General features: G+C 31.5%; 1 protein-coding gene and 1 non-coding gene across 3 annotated transcripts in view; both read left to right on the plus strand.

Annotated features, from left to right (window-relative positions):
- The first annotated feature begins 2,447 nt into the window (after positions 1-2,447).
- Positions 2,448-2,521, plus strand: TRNAI-AAU (transfer RNA isoleucine (anticodon AAU)). The gene has a single exon. It is a non-coding gene; the product is annotated as a tRNA-Ile (tRNA).
- A 1,970-nt stretch (positions 2,522-4,491) lies between these two features.
- Positions 4,492-20,139, plus strand: part of Fhos (Formin homology 2 domain containing) — a 112,848-nt gene continuing 97,200 nt past the window's right edge. The window contains exons 1-4 of one of the 2 annotated variants that reach the window (XM_015978736.2): positions 4,492-4,710; positions 14,633-14,695; positions 14,872-14,983; positions 17,513-18,994. In XM_015978736.2, the coding sequence (XP_015834222.1) occupies positions 4,690-4,710; positions 14,633-14,695; positions 14,872-14,983; positions 17,513-18,994 (1,678 nt within the window). In that variant the 5' untranslated portion in view covers positions 4,492-4,689. The remainder of the gene's footprint in view (positions 4,711-14,632; positions 14,696-14,871; positions 14,984-17,512; positions 18,995-20,139) is intronic. The other variant, XM_064355962.1, reaches the window with a different exon arrangement.

A 20,139-nucleotide genomic window follows, 5' to 3' on the forward strand; every position in this document is an offset into this window, starting at 1 on the left:
TAATTCTTAGTTTTTGGGACTAAAATCTCATTTAATTTGCAATATCTTTTTAAAACTTGCTCTAAAAAATTTATTGATATTGATGTTATTTGACTGTTTCGATCGATTTTTGAGCAAAGTTTCGTCAAAAATAATCCGAATAGAATAAAATTGAATCGAAAATGATGTTTGTTTTCAAACTATTAAATTAAGATGAGTTTTTTGTGTTATTTGACTTAAAGTGTCCTAAGTAAGAAACGCATTTTTTTGTCAAAATTTTGTTGAAAACTACGAAAAGATATGTTATTTTTTGTTAAAAAATTTTTCTTACTAAACTGGCTCAAAAATTACTAAGTTTGATGCTATTCTATTATTACTCTTGCTTGTTTTGCTCGATTTAGTTTGTTTTTTTTTAACCACAAACTAATCAAACACTAAACTGGACCCAAAGTGACATTATATTTAGCCGTTTTTGCGTTTTATTAGTTCGTTCTGATCCAGATACGTAATTACTTTGCAACATTTTGTCAAAATAAAGCCGAAGACAGTTACAAAACTCACAAAATTGAGTCAAAAAAATTTTTTTGGACGTTTTAGCACGCTGTCCAGCAAAAAAATTATTTTTTGGGATTTTCTTTTAGATTAACTTTGTTTTTTCAAACTTAATTGTTGAAGTTTAATATAACTTTTTTTCTTTTTATTAGTTGTTTTTAAATAGTTTGATATTCTTATTATTAGTCTTTAACATTGAGTGACAAATTTATTTTTAGCTTTAATTCAATTGATCAAAAAATAATATATTTATCCTTTTTTATGATTTCTTGTTAAAGAATTATTTCAAAAATGAGAAGAAACGTAAATTTTGTGAAACACTTTGTACATTTTGAATCTGAACTGCTAGTCTATGCTGAGACACCTTGTATTGGAAATGTTTGAATTAACACTAGTACTTCAAAAATAAATTTTCCGCTTTTTATAAATCATCTTAAAACTAAAATAAATCGAAATATTTTTGTCACAACCAATATCCTTTGACTTAAAACTTTGAAAACTGAAACATTCCAAACATTCGCCACATTCCTCTCACTTTAATGTAGTATTTATTACCATACATCATAGTTTTAAATATAAAACCTGAGTGTGATCTCTCTGACATTACTTTAAATTTAATTTCGCGTAGGAAACACTAAAGCTCGCCTATAAAATTCTCATCCAAGTGAAGAATCTGCAAATTGTCGCCAAAAAACTCTTTCAAAATAGATCCTTGTTACCAAACATTCTGCACCGCCCACAAATCAGAATCAAAAATAAATCAATTTTTTGTAACTGTGTGACCAAGTTCACATTCTTAGAAAAACCAATCATCAGTGTTTTTTGAAATTGAAAATGGTACAAGTGGCAGTAATCAAAACAACAATTAATTGGTCCTCATTTACCCGGAATGCCGTATCTTGGCCATCAAGCGATAAAAACCGAAAACGCCCGAAGCTATATTTATCACGTGCCGACGCTGGCGTCGCGTAGCTCAGATTACCTGTAGAGGGGCGTCGGCCTTTTATAGACACGGCGTCCATTTTTGACGCGGAGGCGACGCCAACGGCCTACCTGGATCCCCATTCTTTGGGGAAGTTTTCCAAAACCAAACTCAAAATTTTCAGTTTTGCCAAATTTTTGGAAATTTGGAAAGACATTTTGCAAATTACTTAAATCGAAAATAAGCGTGAGAGTTTATTTTTTTAACTTTGATGAGGATTTTCAAGCAAAATATTCCAAAAAAAAAACGGAACGTGTTCTATTTTTACGTCAAGTACTTCACTTCCGATAGAAGTGAAGCTAATTAAGCCTCTAATTAGGTGTTTAATGAGGCTCTTGACAGACGCCGAAAAGTGTAGCTTGGAGTTAATGGTCAGGGATCCAGTGGCGTATCACTTGTCCTTATTGTTGTAACACCAACATTTAATTTTAGAGATTGGAGCAATTGTGAAATGCTTGAAACGTCCAGTATTTCCTGATGGTGGAATCTTAGTTTGAGACGTTGGCAAAGGGCCAACACCCACCTTGATTCAAATATTTGGGTTATGAGTCAAATGTTTTTTTCTTGGTGGGGCTTTTATTTGTTAATTAATTTTTTTGGAAAAAAGTGCTTAAAAAAATTATTTTTTGTGTTTTTGTGACTGGAAACAATTCGTGTGCTAAAAATTATAAGCAGATGTAGCGTTTCAACCTAATTTTTATTTTTAAATTGGGCGCGATAGTGGCGCCACGTTTATTAATGCTACAACTAATAAGTTATCAATTTTTACAGAAACCTGTAGTATTATGAATTGATTTTACTTTTATTTTACGATATTTGAGCGAAGAGTTGTTTATTGGTGATAAGAGGATTTACGAAGTGTTAGATAAGAGTTATGTTTAAATATCTTGCAAAATCGTCCTCATTTTTCTTGAAGGCTGGAACTTGAGTATCTGGCCCATTAGCTCAGTTGGTTAGAGCGTCGTGCTAATAACGCGAAGGTCGCGGGTTCGATCCCCTCATGGGCCAAAACTTTTTTTCGTCAAGAATATGTATATTCAACTGTTTTATGTTTATACACTAATGAAATGCTAAATAAATCACAACATATTGAAAAATAACAGAAGAGTTGATTGAAACATTATTATTACAAATATAATTTGTTAAATAGTCTTATTTTGATCTTAATTTTTAGCAGTAAAATATTGCCAATTTTTTTATATTTATAACAGTTTTATTTTTAAGAGCGGGCAACCAGTTATTCACGTTTGTTTTAGTGGTTAGCTACCTTGGAAACAATAACTACAAAAAGCTAAAAGCCTTAATAATTACAAAAAAAATTAATATTTTTTACAGTTTTGGATCTATTATTAAACTTATAAATTGACTAGAAATTTTATTCGAATTTATTTAACTATAAAACTAATTATAGAATCTTGATAAAACACTTCGTTAAAAAATTATTTTGAATCTTTTAGAAAACAAAAAGAAAATAAATTTGTCCATTGCAGTAAAACATAAAATGAGTTAGGTGTTTTATAACCGTTTGAAGTGACTGACCTCAATTCGAATTTTAACAAGTCGGTAAAAACGAAATCGACATTTTCTTGTGATAAGTTTTCTAGAAATTCCTTCTTAAAAAATCAACTCAGGATTTTGCGATTTTTTATTGACGTTAATTTTCAAATTTAAAATTATACAAAGAAGCTCGTAATAATTGTGATTAATTATTATGAACTTTTAAAGCCAAAAGTCAGAATTCTGAACTTGAATTAAAACATATAATTGTAGTTTGGTTTTAATTTTTATATCAAACATGATTCAATGTTTATCAAAATTCAACATGAATTTTCTCCTTATACAGAGTGTAATTAAAAAAATAAAAGAGATGAGTCTGCTGAAAGTATTTTTTACTATATTTCAAAAACAAACAGTCGCTCAGAAGATAGCCTTTGCTTTTGAATACTTTAAATATTTATATTTTTCAGAATTTTTTTACCTTTTCTTATGATTAAAATTAATTAATTAAAGATATTCATAGTAATATAGGAAAAAAAATTAAAATATTAATTAATTGAAATTTTATGATAAATTAAGTTTACTGATTTTTACTGTTTATTGGCACTAGCGACATTTTTTGGGGTTTTTTGCTCAGAGCCCAGTTTAAGCATCGCTTGTTCAAACATGACATTTTTAGCAGCCCCTTAATTAATTAATTAATTTTTATTATTAGTAGAAAAAAGGATAGACAAAAAAATAAAATATTTAGAAGCAAACGCTCTGAAAATATACTTTTATTAGACTCGCCCTGTATACAATTTTCTGCAATATTATGTTTTTATTTTTTTAGCAGCTACTTAATAAATTAATTAATTTTAATTATAAAAAATAGTAGTAAAATGCATAGAGAAAAATATAAAGTATTCAACAGCAAACGCTGTGAAAATATACTTTTATTAGATTTACCCTGTAAAAAATTTTCTGTGTTTTTATGTGTTATTTTTTTTATTTTTTAATACTTTTTTATTTTATTTTGGTAAAATGCTTAATAGCGTCAAAAGCACAATCTATTTTTGATAATTTATAAAGTAATAAACGAAATTACGACTCAACATGACAGTGACTTAAAAATATAATAAATGTCCTGCAACTGACAACACTTGCAGCATTTTAAATCGTTATTCGCTTGTATAAAACACACCCGACGTTATAATTCTTTGCCAAGGTCACTAAACCCACTCAGACATTGGAAAAACAAACTTGTACAAAGTTGTATGTTCCAAAATTTATTTTTTGAAGATAAATTTGTACAGTTTGTGATTTTTTCCAAACAGCGCTACAATTGTTATCCTCAATTAATTTTCATACAAATGAAGCAGTCGTTCTTTAAATAGTCCTTTCGGCGCCTTTCGTCTTAGCTCGACTTAAGTCAGACGACGCCGAAGACGCCCGGCGTCGAAATCCGCTCAAGTTAGTGGTTAGAATAGAGCGAGAACGTTTTAATAAATTCTATTTGGGCCGCGCCAGTTTTTTCAATTAGTTTAACCATTTCGGTTTAGTGTGTGTTGTTGGATGATCTTTGGTTTATTTGTGGGTTCAAACGGTTTCGACCTCAACACAATGTAAACTTGGTCGATTTTTTGACAAATTGTGACTAATTAATTAATATGAAGTGAGGTGTGAGCTATTTTCAAATTATGAGCGCCTACAGAAACTACGTAAGTGTGATTGGTTTAGAAACACTGGTTAATGTGTGCAAATTTTTCGGTTTGGTTGTTGATGTTGGCGCAACAAGTAACATGTTTTCGCGTGTTTGTGGAACCTTGTTGAGAATTTTTGATACAAACAGCTGTCAGTGGAGATTTTTTGCCGAAAACTAAATATCAGTGAACATGTGAATATGTATAGAAAAATCAAGCAAATATTTGTCCACTAAACAAAACCAAAATCAATTATTTTTAGTTAAAATAATAAAATAAAATAAATAAATAATAAAATAATAAGTTTAGTTAAAAAAAAACAATAAGTTTGACGTATTTTTTGCATAACATGTACACCTAGACAAGGTCACGGAATCTACTCTTGGAAGTGGGCAAAGATCTTTGAAACCTGGTTTATGTTATGTGTATTAGAATTCAACAAAAAACTTGTTATTTTTATATTAAGATCTTGGAAAATGTAAAATTTTGGTTCATTTTATTAAAAAGTTTAAATATTAATGCTAAAAATTGTGAAAAAATGGAATAATTCTCAATTCACAAATTGTAGTTACAAAAATAGTTAAATTGGCACCAGTTCATTTTGAATCAGTTTATTTCATAATAACTTCTAACGTGAAGGAATTATTGGCAAACATGTGAACAGATGAAACTAAATTTATAATTTAATGTTACAAAGTGTAAATTTTAGTTTTATACCTTTTGGATTTTTTTACTTGCCTTAGCAGCACAGCTACTATTATATTTTTATGAACTGATAAGCAATTCAATTAATAGCGCTTAAAATTATCTATATTTTTTTGAGAAAACCCGGAGCTACTCCGGGCGCCGCTTGTGGAGCAAAACGGTTTGTTTCAGTGAATTCGGCGGCTCATTTTTCATATTATACCAGCTTTTCAAAAGATTTAAAATTTTTTAAAATTTTACTTCAGAAAAATGGGAAAATTTTTTTTTAACTCACTTCAGCAAATTTTTATGAACTTCTATATGTCTTAACAACCCACTAAAGGTGTTAAAAGTTCACAATACGTCCATTTGATCCATTTTTTAATGTTTGGTTTTTCCAATTTTTGTTGCGATTTTGGTCAATTTTCGGTACCCGGAACATTTATCAAGCAATCACTCCGGAACTATTAGAGATAACCCTATGAAGTGTGATATCGTTGGAAAGCTCTTGAAATTATCTATCTTTTTTAAAAAAGATCATTGTTCTCCAAATAATAGTTTTCGCGAAAATTGCAAATAAAAGCAAAAATAGGTATAATACAAAAAAATTCATAACTAAAAAACTATTGGGAATTTGGCAATTTTCTCGATGCCAATCGATTCCCCGGATCATTTTGCATAGGTACGAATCAAAATAGGTTCACTTTTTAGAATAGTTTAGCCGTAAATGAGAAAATAAAAAAAATTTAAAAAAAGTTAACACCCCCCCCCTCAGAAATCGCTCAAATTTTAAAGTTTCTCAAAATCAAATAAAACCGATTCTGTCTTATAGATTTTGATGTGCTCTTTCCGATCTAAAAAAGCGTTTTCTCCTAGCTCTTTTAGTTTGGCCGTAATCGGCGTTTGAAAATTGAAAATTTTTTTGCGAGATATCACCTTGAGTCCTATGCCATTTTGTTGAGTTTTTTATTCCGGTTGTCTTCCATTTTTCCGTTTTTCGATAACTCTAATCGTTTGGCCGTAATTGGCGGTTGAAAATTGAAAAAAAGCGAAAATGGAAACCTTTTTTTGCGTTTTACTCGGAAACTGTAAGACTTAGAGCAACGGGCAGAAATCCATCTGATAGCGCTTAATTTTATGTATTTTTTCGTCCAAACCTGGAGCCGCTCCGGGCAACGGTTCCGGCTACAGAGGCGATCAAAGTTTTTCACTAAAAAAAATCATAAAAAAAAACTAAAAGTCGTAGAGCAATGCGGTTTGTTCCATTGGATTCTACGTCTCATTTTACATATTATATCAATTTTTCACAAGAATAAAAAGTTTAATATATTTTGTTTAAAATTAGGGTAGCCATTTTATAGTGGAAAATTTTATTCAATAAAAAAATATATAACTCAAAAACTAAAAGTTATAGAGCAAAATGGTTTGTTCCAGTGAATTCAGCGGCTCATTCTCTGTATTATATTAGCTTTTCACAAGATTTAAAATTTAAAATTTTTTTGCTTAAAATGTTCAAGCCAATTACCTTCATAAAAATGAAAAAAAATATTTTTTTAAACTCACTCAAGGAAAGTTTAATGAACTATGCCACTAGAGTTGTTAAAAGTCCAAAAAAAACATATATTCGATTTTTTAATGTTTATTTACATTACATTTATCGTGCAATAACTCTGGAACTATTAGAAATAACCTAATGAAGTTTACTATCATTGGAAAGGCTATTGTTCTCCGGCTAATAGTTTTCGCGAAAGCTGCAAACAAATGTAGAAACAGGAGAATTCATTTTACGTATTATATCAGATTTTTATAGTACTACTGTGAATTTTTCTAATTTTTTTTCCTACATTTATCAACCGTATAATCGCCATAATTTAAGTGGAAACTTCCGCAAACCGATTTAATTAGGCGGCATGATTTCAGGTCCATCTCAATTAAATTAAACTGACTTTTAACACAATAATTGTTCCAAATTGTCCTAAATACCAATTTAAATCTGTCCACTAAACCATTTATTTTATTTTTGTCTGATTTTTCATACCTACTGTAAAGAGGAACAATCAATGAGCAACGAAGCACTGAACTCATTCATAATCAAAAATTTTAGCTCAGGTACTACCTACTTGGATAATTGTCAAGTCAGTTTTTCGTAATAACATAAAAATCAAATCTTTGAAAAACTCTCGGAAAAAATACCTGTAGATCGTCACTTCTGAATCTTTTTATTACTTTTTCTGAGTCTTCAGAGTAGAATATTGTTTTGTTGAATATATGAGTCGGGTACATAAATCAATCATTTGTCGGTTTTTCCCCCAAAGTTTGTGACATCAGATTAATCCCACAAACGCAGAGAAATCGTTTCTATCACAGTCGACTAACACTTCCTTCCACTTAACCAACCCCCTAAGCCCGGTCGACACGTGTCGGGCAATAAAATTCATCCACGTCCCGCATGTGTTGGCACGCCTTTCCCCATACATATCCCCAAAAATATAATAAAACGTCTTCGGCCCCTTTATTTCGGGCCCGAAAGCCCATCATTTTTTGATTCGACCCTCGAATCTGCAAAGCCGAATCGAGTATTTTAAGCAGACTGTCGCTGCTGCTTCTTCACCGACCACACATACTTTACCGTCTGTACAAATAGGAGAAACATAAATAACTTCCTCGGGCAGAGTGCGACCGCGAATTAATTGACAACTCGGTGGTGTGTTTCACGTTTTTTCGAAATTTAACGGCCGATCTATTGACATGCGGATGCTTTGTAAAGCGATACTTACGAGCGAGTTTTATCTGTTCGCGGGATCCTTGAGTTATTATTGTCAAGTGCAGGTTGTTACTCTTTCTATTTTTGAAAGCTTTTTCAGCGACTGAATGCCCGGTCCATTAGGCAATAATCGCAGCTGAGCCGAAGGCTGCACGAATTGTTACTGCTCTAAGCAAGGTTTAATAGCTTTGGAAACATGGATTTTTCATAAATTTTCGTGTTTATTTGCAGTATAATTCAAGAATAGCAGAAAATGGCAAACTTCCCAAAATGATATCAATCGAAAAAAATTAAAAACTGAAACCAAGTCACGCACGTATCATCAATTTCCTATCAAAATCAAAATTTCCTATGTATGTAAAAATTTTGCAATTTTGGTTAGCTCTTGAGTTCTATATTTTTTTATTTTAAAAATTCAATAAACTGAAAACGCTTCTCTAACTGAAACTGTAATCCCGATCGACTTGGGGCTTTCACTTTTCGATAGATAATCAAGAACAGACTCACACAGTTTTTTAAATTTTTTTGTAGGACTTAGAGTTTTTGAAAAAATTTCTACAAAACTTCGACAAATCGGATTTTTTGGTTTTCAGTTTTCGATTGAAGTGTTCGGAAAAAGTGTTCTAATTCTAATTCTAAGCAAACAATATATACTTATTTTACTGAACGTAGCATAACACACATAACACTTTTAATCCTATGTTCAATTTAAAAAAAAATCTAATCGATGCATTATTAGAATTCTTAGATCTTCTGTATTCTATGGTGAAGAATTTATTTCGCTGAACATTACAACACACATTACAGTATTATAAATTATATATTATATATTATATATTATATATTATATATTATATATTATATATTATATATTATATATTATATATTATATATTATATATTATATATTATATATTATACAGGGTGCTCAAAAACTGGCGCGCCAACTCACTGGTACGTTATTGAGAAGCAAGTGCAGATTACGGGAAAAATGTTGAAAAAATTCCTAAAGTCATATTTTAGAAAATCTGGAGCTACAAACTTATCGTGTTAACTTCTTTAGTTTTCATTATTTTTTTATGTTTTTATGTTTCATACCAGGTAATCGTTCCGTAACATAACGATGAATAATTATTTTTAAATTTACCACCACATTTAAGCAGTTTTTTTAATTAAAAAAAAAAATTAAAACTCATCCAAAAAATCACAATGTGTAGATTTGCCAACACTGGGAATTATTTCCTAGGAAACCGTTTCAAAAATAATTTATTTTTATTGTTGATCAAATTCTATTGCAACACTGTTAGACAACGTTGCCACATATCATTTATCTAAAATCCGTTATTTATCAATAACTTTAATACAATGAATTTTTTTACTATTTTTACCTTTATATGTAACCAGTTCTCTATCACACACCATTGAGTTGGTGCGCCAGTTTTTGAGCACGCTGTATATTATTTATTATATATTATATATTATATATTATATATTATATATTATATATTATATATTATATATTATATATTATATATTATAATTGTGAACAGTTCCATAGAAACGCCCATGTATAAAACGAGACAGGTTTCATCAAATTAAATTTTTTCCCTTCTGTCGCAAAATATTTAAGCATTTTTTTTTAATTCCAACCACAAATTATCTCAAGATAACAATGTTTGGAAGTAAATGCAAGTAATTTGTGGCGAGAAAACCCGAAAATTCCGTCTGCTTTCAATTTTATGGATGCATTTAAAAATTGCCATTTTTTTCTATTTCTGAAATAAGATCATAATTTTTTAAAACTAATAAGTAATTGCACAAAAATTAGCGTTTGCTGTTAAATACTCTATATTTTTTCCTATGCTTGTAATTTTTTTCGAAATCTTTCTACCCTTCCTTATAATTAATATCGATAATATCAATAAAATTTAAAACATGAAAATTATTCGCATAAATTAATCAAAAGTTTATGATTTCTGGTGTTTCTTTAAAATTGGGATGCTTAGAATTGTTGCTAGCGTTAAAATTGCGATTTGAATTTTTAATTTTTCTTTAAAAAATATTTTTTGGGGTCTCTTTTTACGGATTTTTGCACACAAAAAGCGTCTGTTTTTTCTGCAAAAATTGCAAAAATTCAAAAATGCATTATAAATAAAGAAATAGGAGAGAAAGATAAATACAATGTATTTTTAAAAGCTTCCCATCTAGTCGCCTGTGAATTTCTCAAGTAAAATCAGAAAATGCCGCTTTATAGAACTAATGACAGGCATTTAGACATCGAATATTACTATTAAGTCTCTCATTCGGAAATAAGCTTCGATAATAAAAGTGTTTTCTTACTCATTATAATAATTTAGTTGTATGTTAACAAAATTTTTTGAAGAAATTAATTGAACTTCACAACTGACAGATTTGACATTTATTGACAGAGCGGCACAATTTTTTTATGTCAACTAATTTCAAAGTGAACTAGATGAGAATCATTTAAAAACGCATTGTACATAAATCTTTTAATGTAAAATTATCAATAATTTTTTATTTCTTTTTACCAGAAAATCAAAAGGGTATAATACTGTCAGGAATATTAAAAACTTCAGAATAGGACGTTGTTTTAGGTGTTTTTTAGATCACCATAAAACGTTGTTCAATTTAGTTTGAAAAAAATGTTTTTTTTAGTTATTATTACTGTGTTGTGAATTTCTGAAAAATTGTGATCAATTGCAGATCGCCTAAAGATTTGAAATACGATTTTCTGGATGTAAAATCTTATTCTAAAAACAACACAAATGCTCTAGGATGAATAGTTTTCAAGACATCGACGTATTTTATTTGCAAAAAGTATTTAAAAACAAACCAACGAAAGCTCCTTGGATTTATTAGATTTCTAAAATTTTTTTTTTGTATTTCTAGTAGTACCTACGTAACTTGAGAAAAATATCAAAATGGTAAAACAGCAATAATAAAATTTTGAAAATAATCCACCAATTAAAATGCTTCATGTCGATTAGTGGAGTACTTTTATCTCATTTCATGTTTTAACATAATTTTTTGCAAGTAACGTTTGAAAATACACCGGTTTCAAAATTAAACAAAAATTAAATAATCGTTCAGAACACTGTTCCATTTTTTGGTATGCTGCCAAGATCGAAATGACGCGTGACATTTGTACACCAAAAAACTAATTTTAAGATCAATTTTTCCATTCAATTGCTTACAAGATTCCTCCCGTCTTCAGACAAACCGAAGCCGCCGAAACCATCCGAAAAATGTGTTTGCAGTCAATAGAGGGCGTCTCTTAAAAATAACCCCGCCATACATTACTTAGCTCGAAGAGTAAACTCGGTTGACAGTTTTATAAGCTTACTTTAGAAATGGGATATTTTACATATTGGTTTCATTAGGTTTGAGGATAATTATAGAAGTTTGAGACGAGGCGTCTCAAATTTTTGAGAATAATGAGCGCAATAAATATAGAATTAGATGTTCCTTGAATCACAATCATTAACCCGTTTTTCTTGAGACTGCTTCCGTGTCTTGTAAATAAGAAGGAACAGTTCTGTCACAACAAGGAACGTGTTGGCGGTGGTCTGTGGAAAATTTGGGTTATGTAAACTGGGATCTAGACCGGCAATTATTTTCTGGAAGGAGGAACAGTAGGATGTTTATATTTAATATTTATGTGTGAATGTAATTGGACAAGATTATTATGGCAGACGGTTTTGTAAATAATTGATCAGCATTAACAGGAGCGGGTAGGCGGACGTGTAAACAAAATAGAGAGATATTTATAAAGAGGAAAGAGGAGGAAAAATCGATTTTTTGTATTCATGAAGCGGCGCTAAAACTGCAAAAATATTTAATAACATAATAACACACTGCAGATGGTTAAAATGCTCGTTGACAACATTTCTTAGTGTTTTTCGAAATATAGCTAAAAACTATTAAACCTCCTATTTTTAGCAAAATGTCAAAATCAACATGAAAAAGTGTACACTTTTATGACAACTTATTGAAGTTTTTTTGATATGTAGAGAAAACCGGAAAATTCCGGGTATTTTCGAAGTTATCGACGGTTTTAGAGCGTGTTTTTGTCGTCGGAAGACGTGAAATTGGAAGAGTTTTTCAGTGGTATTTAAAATAAAGGGTTACGAGCACTATTCCCGGAGTTATTGCCAGATAACCGCTCCGGGTACCAAAAAAAAATTAAAAAATCAAGAAAATCAACAACTTTATAATTGAACCCATTGACATTTTTAACACTGATAGGTATTCAAGGATTAGGATAAGTTTTCAGGGAAATTTGACTTCGGCCAGTAATTTTACTTGGGATTATTAGTTTTCGAATAATTATTATTTCTTAACATTAAAAATAGTTGTTAAATTTTAAACGCTTTGGTAGCTAATGCTTGATGTCCGTGATCTACTTATCTGTAGATAGGTAGTAAGAACTATCTCACAAGCTGTTGTCGGTTCATTTGGTTTTGACATGGTCGTATGGGTTTAAAAAACTTTCTTTTTTAAAATTTTTAAATTTAAAAATTTTGAAAAATTTTAAAATTTTAAATTTTGAATTTTAAATTTTTTAAAAAATGATAGATTCACAAAATGCATTTAGGTACTGGTTAAAATGCTCTGCGACAAGTAAAATTGGCAGCGAAATTCGCCAAGGACTAGCTAAACTAGGACCTACAGTTTTCGAATACCTAATTAGTAATTATTGTTTTTTATTAAAAATATTTAGTTGGAAAATTTTAAGTGTGTCTGTAGCCGATAATTGATGTCGGATAACTGTCTACCTATATAGAGAAATAATTATCTAATTAAGCAAAATGTTGAATTTGAAAATAATTTATAATTAAAATTTTTTAAATAAATTTTTAAATATTTTTTTATTTAATTTGGAAAATAAAAAAAATCGATAAGACATTGATTAAAATATTCTACGACAAGTAAGAGTAACAGAGAAATCTGAATTCGCCAATCACTTTTACGTACGGCCTACAGTTTTCGAATTAATTTTTTTTTTATTAAACATTTTTGGAAAATTTTAAATACGTCTGTAGCCGATACTTGATGTTGCATAACTATCTGTCTAACAATATTTCGTGTAATTAGAGAAAATATTGTCGGTTGGGTTGGTTTATGACACGGAAAGATGGATCTAAAAAAATTAATTTTTTATTATGGAAAATCAAAAATTTTGGTTGGTCACAAAATTAATTTCGTTTTAATTGTTTTATTAAAAATAGTTGGAAATTTTAAACACGTCTTTAAGTAGCCGACACTTGATGTCTGATAGCTATTTATCTATAAATCAGTAATTATCTAATTACTTACACATAATGTCGGCTTATTTGATATTGATATTGACATATGTTTTTGAAAAAAATTTTTACTGGTTAAAATGCTTTGGGTCAAGTAAAATTGACTGAGGTATCCAAATTCTCCAAGTGTTTTTACCTAAGATTAACAATTTTCAAGTAATTAATTTTTCTATTGAAAGAATAAGTAGGAAAAATTTAGTCCTACTTGTCAAAACTGTAGTCTAATTGACTTTTGGTTACTGCTCTCCGATAGATAATTACACAGTTTGTTTGGTTTTAATACTATTGCGTAAAAAATAAATAACAACTTTTTCAACGAAAACATAGTCAACGATACAACATATTTTTGGTCCTTCGAGCCGGATCTGTTAGGCTTTGTCATTGGTTGCTTTATTTACCATTAGACACGTGACGTGCATTTGATTTGCCCTTCCTTTGGGTTGGAGCCATAGACAGACATTATAGTTTACAAAAAAAACACGTTTAAAATTTTGAAAAACTTAATTTTCGAATTAATTCCCCATAAATCAGCGAAGTTGGGACAAAAAAGCGACTACCGCTTCAATCGTCATGTAATCAAGCCTTGGCATTCGCCTCGCGTAAAAATAAACCCAAAAATGAAAGAAGAAAAATCTTGAGAAGCAGCCACAACAAGCGTCCACAATCGAAACAGATTTTTCCGGCTACCGCATTCTTCCCATCTATTTTTACCATCACCAACCTTCCAATAAAACCCATATCATATTTACATTTCAATTTTTATCTTGGCCATAAACCCGTCAAAATTTTTCTCTATTTTCTCATCGCATACCGTCGCACCACTATTAGTAACTTCCTGTCTGGAGCAGTTTCCGGTTCTGCTTGTTTCGGGGTCCTAATCAATTCCAATAAGTGAACACTTAGTCACTAGAGACGATTCTTTTCCGGTGGAATAAAAATAAAAATTATAATAGATTCCATCGTCGCCAAAACACAATTCAAATCAAGTCATTGTTTGGGGATTTGGTAATTGTGCTTTGTTCCGGTGGGATTTTCAAGATTGCATAATTAGTCCGCATGTGAATGGCCAAAGACTGCCAACATTTATTTTGAACGGGATGCTTTCCGGTTGTACCGTGATTGATTATTATGGCCAAAGCGTAATTTTTTCAATCTTTGGTCTTTTTCAGGTGCCTTGGAACAAATCGCCGAATTCCTCCACAAGTTTTTCGTCCAAAAAAGAAGGGACAAAAGTAAGAACGATCACCCGACTTATTTATACTTGAGAAAAATCAGAAGCGTCTGACTCTATGCCAATTATCACAATTCATTAACAAGCTTAACGATGTCTCTTATCTAGCTCCAAGGCGCCCCAAAAAATACCTGCCATAGTTTTAAATGACGTTCATTAACGACGTTGTTGTTGCAGTACGATTCGAGTTTTGGCAAGAAGAAGGATGAAGAAAAGAGTGCCACGGCCAGGATTGCCTCGAAATATGGCGCCTATGGCTCAGGCTACCAGCGAGACAGCAGTGCTTCAGGTAGAGTATAACACAAGGCTTGTAAAAGCTTGTACAATCAGCCAGCTTTTATTTATCCGTACGTGGTACAATCACGATCAAGAAGAATGGCACCTTCAAAACCTCAGCTACAAATGTTTTAAATATGTTAGAATTAATCTGTTAATTTGGCTACTTGATAAAAAATAACGTGTTTATTGAAGTTTATGACCTAAGTCATGCCTTTGCGATTTATCCCGGTTGATTGTTTTTGACTGTGACTGTGCATGGTTGTAGCATACGCATTGGCAATTTTTTTTAACTTAAACAGTTCTTTAGTTATCCATCAGTTCACACACATGGCCATTTTATTATTACTGGGCGATAAAATCGCCATCTGCTTTTTTTGAACTTAATTTTTATTTTTATTGATTTATCCAGGACCGCACTAGGTACTTTCGACGCCCGGGTGCAATTTATATTTTGCTGCTCCTTTAAACTCACTTTGTAGCTTAACGTATTAATTTAAGCAAAATTGCTTTAAAAAATGAGAAATTTTGTGGAAAATGGTGATATTTGAGCCTTTTTCGAGCATTTGCTATTTCAAAACGCTGTTTTTTTTTAGCGAATTTGTGTTAGAACGTAACAATAAAGCATTAAATTAAGCAAAAATTTTGTTGTTTCTTCTTATTTTAAAGCGTTTACCCAAAAATATGCCCAGAAATTGCAGAATTATGTCGCAAATGGTGACATTTTTGCTTTCAATGATCGCAGATGTGAGACTTTTTTAACACGGAACGAAAAGTTAGATACAAACCTATAAGTTAAAAAAATCAATATTTTTTTTCTTTCTCAACCGTCGTTGAACCAGAAATGCGATTATTTTGAGGAATTTCATCCAAAATAAGCCGAGGAGTCACATAGGAATAGTGAATTTTTTTCTATCCTAGACGTAATAAAAAAAGTAGAGATGAAAATACACATCGTGAATAGAATAACTTAGTTTACCTAACGAGTTCAACAAAAATTTGGCGAGAAATTTCAAAATTGACTAAATTAGGAAAAGTTGCACTTTTCCACACTCAAATAAATATTGAAAGGTTAGAAACTTCTTCATTGATTATCACAAAATGTTTTGCTATCTCAAGCGTTTTACCTAGTTTTCCAAAAACGCAATTATTTCGCCAAAGTTTTAAAAAATCAGCGAAAAAATTACTAAATTGGATCGAAAAGTAATAAATATTTTGCTTTTTCGAATTTTATGGCGTATTTTTATTCGGAAACGTAGTTCTTTAGTGAAATTTTACAAAAAGTAATCGGAACGTGTTAATTTTTTATTTAATTTTTTATTTTTTGACCGTTTTGTGAAATAAAATCACAATTTTTGCAAAATTTTGCGGAACCGGGCTCAAAAAATCAATAAATTGGATAGCGTTTTTAGGTAACATTGACATGTTTTTCATGTGAGCTAAAAACTCAGCTTGAAAAATTACACAACTGGATCGAAAATGACTTTACTTTGACGTTAAATTTTTTTTATCCAAAAACGCAATTATTTTTAAAAAATTTTATTAAAAACGAACAAAAAATCGCAGAATTGCGTCAAAAGTATTGTTTGTTTTAGAAAGATTAAAAAAAATGTCAAAAATTTCGTTGAAATGCATTGAAAATTTATACCTTTTTTGAGCACTTAAACACACATTTGGTGTAACAACTTAGTTTTTTTTAATAAAAGAAGTCAATAAACTACGCCATAAATGAATTTTGAAGTATGAATTTAAAAAAAATGTTAATCTTGATTTTTACGACATAACATCAACAGGACTTTTCTTTTAACATATCTAAAAACTGAAAGATTGTCAAGTCTTGTCATAGACATTTTTGGAAAATTCAAATAATACATAGTGTGATAAATATCTACACCTTTAAATGGATAACACTAAACAATTAATAAAAGTAAAAACTGAAGGGATATTACTCCTTGTTTTTTGAAAAATTCAAATAATACCTACGCAATGAAAAAGTTGAGAATGAACTCATCTCAATAGTCTTTATTTTTATAACAAGATATTTTTTTTATCTTTTTGTTATAGTCAGTTCAAAGGTTTAATGTTTCAAAAAATTCAAAAATAACGATTGTTATGTGTTCTATCAAGAGACAGAATGAACATAAATCTAATCTATTTATTTTAATCCCTAAGTAACTAAAAACTTTGTAAGTTTTTGAAGGCGTGAACAAACTAGCGAAGATAATTTAATTTTTCAAAATTATTAATCGTGTTTGTAAAGGAATACGTATTCTTAGTGGCATTTTACAGGCACTTGCCTCGTAAAATTATGTGAATGTATATACCTACTAGTTTACGGAAGTTTTAAAAATGAAAAAAAAATTGTAGTTAAATAAAAATTATAAATTTTTAGTTTTCATTCTGACCAGTCTTTAAAAGAGAATTTAAGAGTAGATAATAAAAATTGGAAACGTTTCCGAAAAATTCATCATTGTTTTTTTAATCCCAAACCCTCATTTTCACTTTATAATAGTTCCGAAGTTATCAGAAATTAAAATTTCAGGAAGCAGCAGCTACTCGAGCCGGCTTAAACCAACTCTGGAAAAAAAGGAGACGAACCACCCTCCCGTCTCTTATCGGGCTTTAGCCCGAACAACCCCCCGGTCACGTGACCCTAGCCCTGACAAAAGCTCCTCTTCTTCGAGCTACAACTACAATCGCCTTTACCCCACCAGGCCCTACACCCGCTCTGTGAGTAGGGAACTGGACACTTCCACCACCATACCGAAATATTCCGGACGCTCCTCACTCAGTAAAGATGACGTGTCCAGTCGGCGTTCGTCCGTAAGCCGGGAAGACTTATCCAAATACACTGGACGTTCTTCCACAACGAAGGAAGACCTAGTCCCGAAATATTCAGGACGGTCTTCACTCACCAAAGACGATTTGTCGCGCTATAAGCCGACAAGTCGCGAAGATTTATCTTCAAGTTCCCAGAAATATATCAACAGCCGGTTTCTTCCGAAAAATTCTGTTGAGAAAAGCTATACGGCCTACACCAGGCCTTCTGCGATCAGATCGCACGAAACCATTCGCAAAAATCGCGAACTACTCAATGTCTTGCACGCGCAACAAGAGCAAAGTCGGCCCACAAGTCGCTGCGACGCCAAAACCCCTCCCAAAGAACCGGAAACGGAAACTGTCTCAACCATAACCAGAGCCACTTCCCCTTCCCCCACCACCACAAACATCGCTCGCTCCCGGCGAACCGAAATCGCCAAAACCGTCGAAAAACAAACAACACGTGCCAAAAACCGGCCAATGAGCGACAAGGAAGTCCAATCGGACGACACTAAAAATCCCAGGGTTTCAGGAGCGGGCCGTATGGTGGCCACTCCTTGGAGTTCGTTCCTCGATATGAAATTTTCGAGTCCAAACGACCAAACCCGCAAAAGTGTCTCACGGACGAACTCCAGCAAAAGTCTGGAGAAGAAATCACCCCCCAAGAAGACTTCCCCCACCAAGCAACTCCTCCCACCCCAAATCCCCAAAAGCGACTCGAAATCATCGTCGTTACATTCCATTAGCACCGCGAATAAGGATTTCAGGAAATCGGTCCTGAATATGAACCCTGAAGGGGGGAAGAAGAAGGTTGGGAGGAGGAGTAATTCGGCGAGTTCGGCTGAGTCCGAGCCTGAAGTCCAGGCGTCGGAAGCAACCGACGTTTCGGAGAATTTGACGAGTTGTCCGTCTTATCACAAGAGTAGTTCTTCGAGTTCTAAGTTGCCGCAGAGGGTTGATAAGGGGGGGCAGAGGAGTCGAAGGTCGCCGAGTTCCGATGGGAGCACCTCGTCGTCGTCTGCGAGCGAGGAGGAGAAGAAGGATTTGAAGGTTAACTCCTCGAGGACTTCCATGGCGGTGTCGTCAGCTGATGAGTCGCCGAAACCGCCACCAAGTCCAAGACTCAAGTCGGAAGCCGAAGCCAAGTCGTTTCTAATGAGGGCTTTGGCGCCGGTTACGAGTTTGTTCAAGACCAAGTATCAAGGTTTGTTGATTTTTATTTTTTTCCGAAAATAAAAAGAAAAAAAAAACTTTGACCTGTGATACTATGATGTAGACTCTTGATAACGGAACGAGCTCAACGATTTTCGAACTTCTTAATTATTCAAAATTATAAATACTAACCGAAATATTGGAAAAAGGGCTGTAAAAATGCTAATCACAATGCTAAACTTTTTCTTTTAATTTTTAGGGCTTAGTTAAAACGAGGGGCCTCTAGTTCCAAAGTATACATTTTTCGTTTTTTAAGAAAAGTACATATCAGTGTTTTAAGGTAAAAATAAGATTGATGGCGCTTCTGATGCAATATGTAACGGAGCATTTACAAATATTTCAAATAAGCCAGTCAATTTCCAGTCAATTTTTTTGTAGAAATCGTAAAAATTACAAATATTTACTAATTGAGATAAAATGTACATTCTCCTTGACAATCTCTAAGGCACTTTAAATACAGAGTAAAATTTAATTTGCAAAGTAGCAAAATTTGTTTGTTTGGTGTATAACGTCACCTAAAATTTTTTATAAAACTTTTTTTTGTTTTTTTTTATAATTTCACTTTTGGTAATGCAGTTTTAACGTTTAATATTGAACGTTATTAAGCAATCAATAATCAGTAATCTTTATTTGCGTTAAAATATGTATACAACTGTGCCATTAACACAATTCTGATCTTTGAGTCTGGCATAAGTAAAGACAAAGTGAAAATTTATAGGCCAAAATAATCAAAACACGAAAGAACAGGTTTTTCTTTCTGTTTTTATTAAACTAGAACGAAAAAATCACTAAATTTGGTCAAAATGACCCAAAAATTTACCTTTTCTAAGCGTTTATTCAGCAAAACCCCCCAATTATTGCTCAAAATTTTTTAAATAGTAAGCCAATAAATCAGAATTATGTCAAACATGGCATTATGTTTGCAAATTCTGAGGATTTAAACATGTTTTTAAACCAAAAATCTGGTTTTCTTTCCAGTTTTTATTAAACTAGTACGAAAAAATCACCAAATTTGGTTAAAAATGACCCAAAATTTACCTTTTCTAAGCATTTATTCAGCAAAAACACAATTATTGCTCAAAATTTCTTAAAAAGTAAGCCAATAAATAATAGAATTATGTCAAACATATCATTATT

This window comes from Tribolium castaneum, chromosome 1 (assembly GCF_031307605.1).
Source record: "Tribolium castaneum strain GA2 chromosome 1, icTriCast1.1, whole genome shotgun sequence".
NCBI lineage: Eukaryota > Metazoa > Arthropoda > Insecta > Coleoptera > Tenebrionidae > Tribolium > Tribolium castaneum.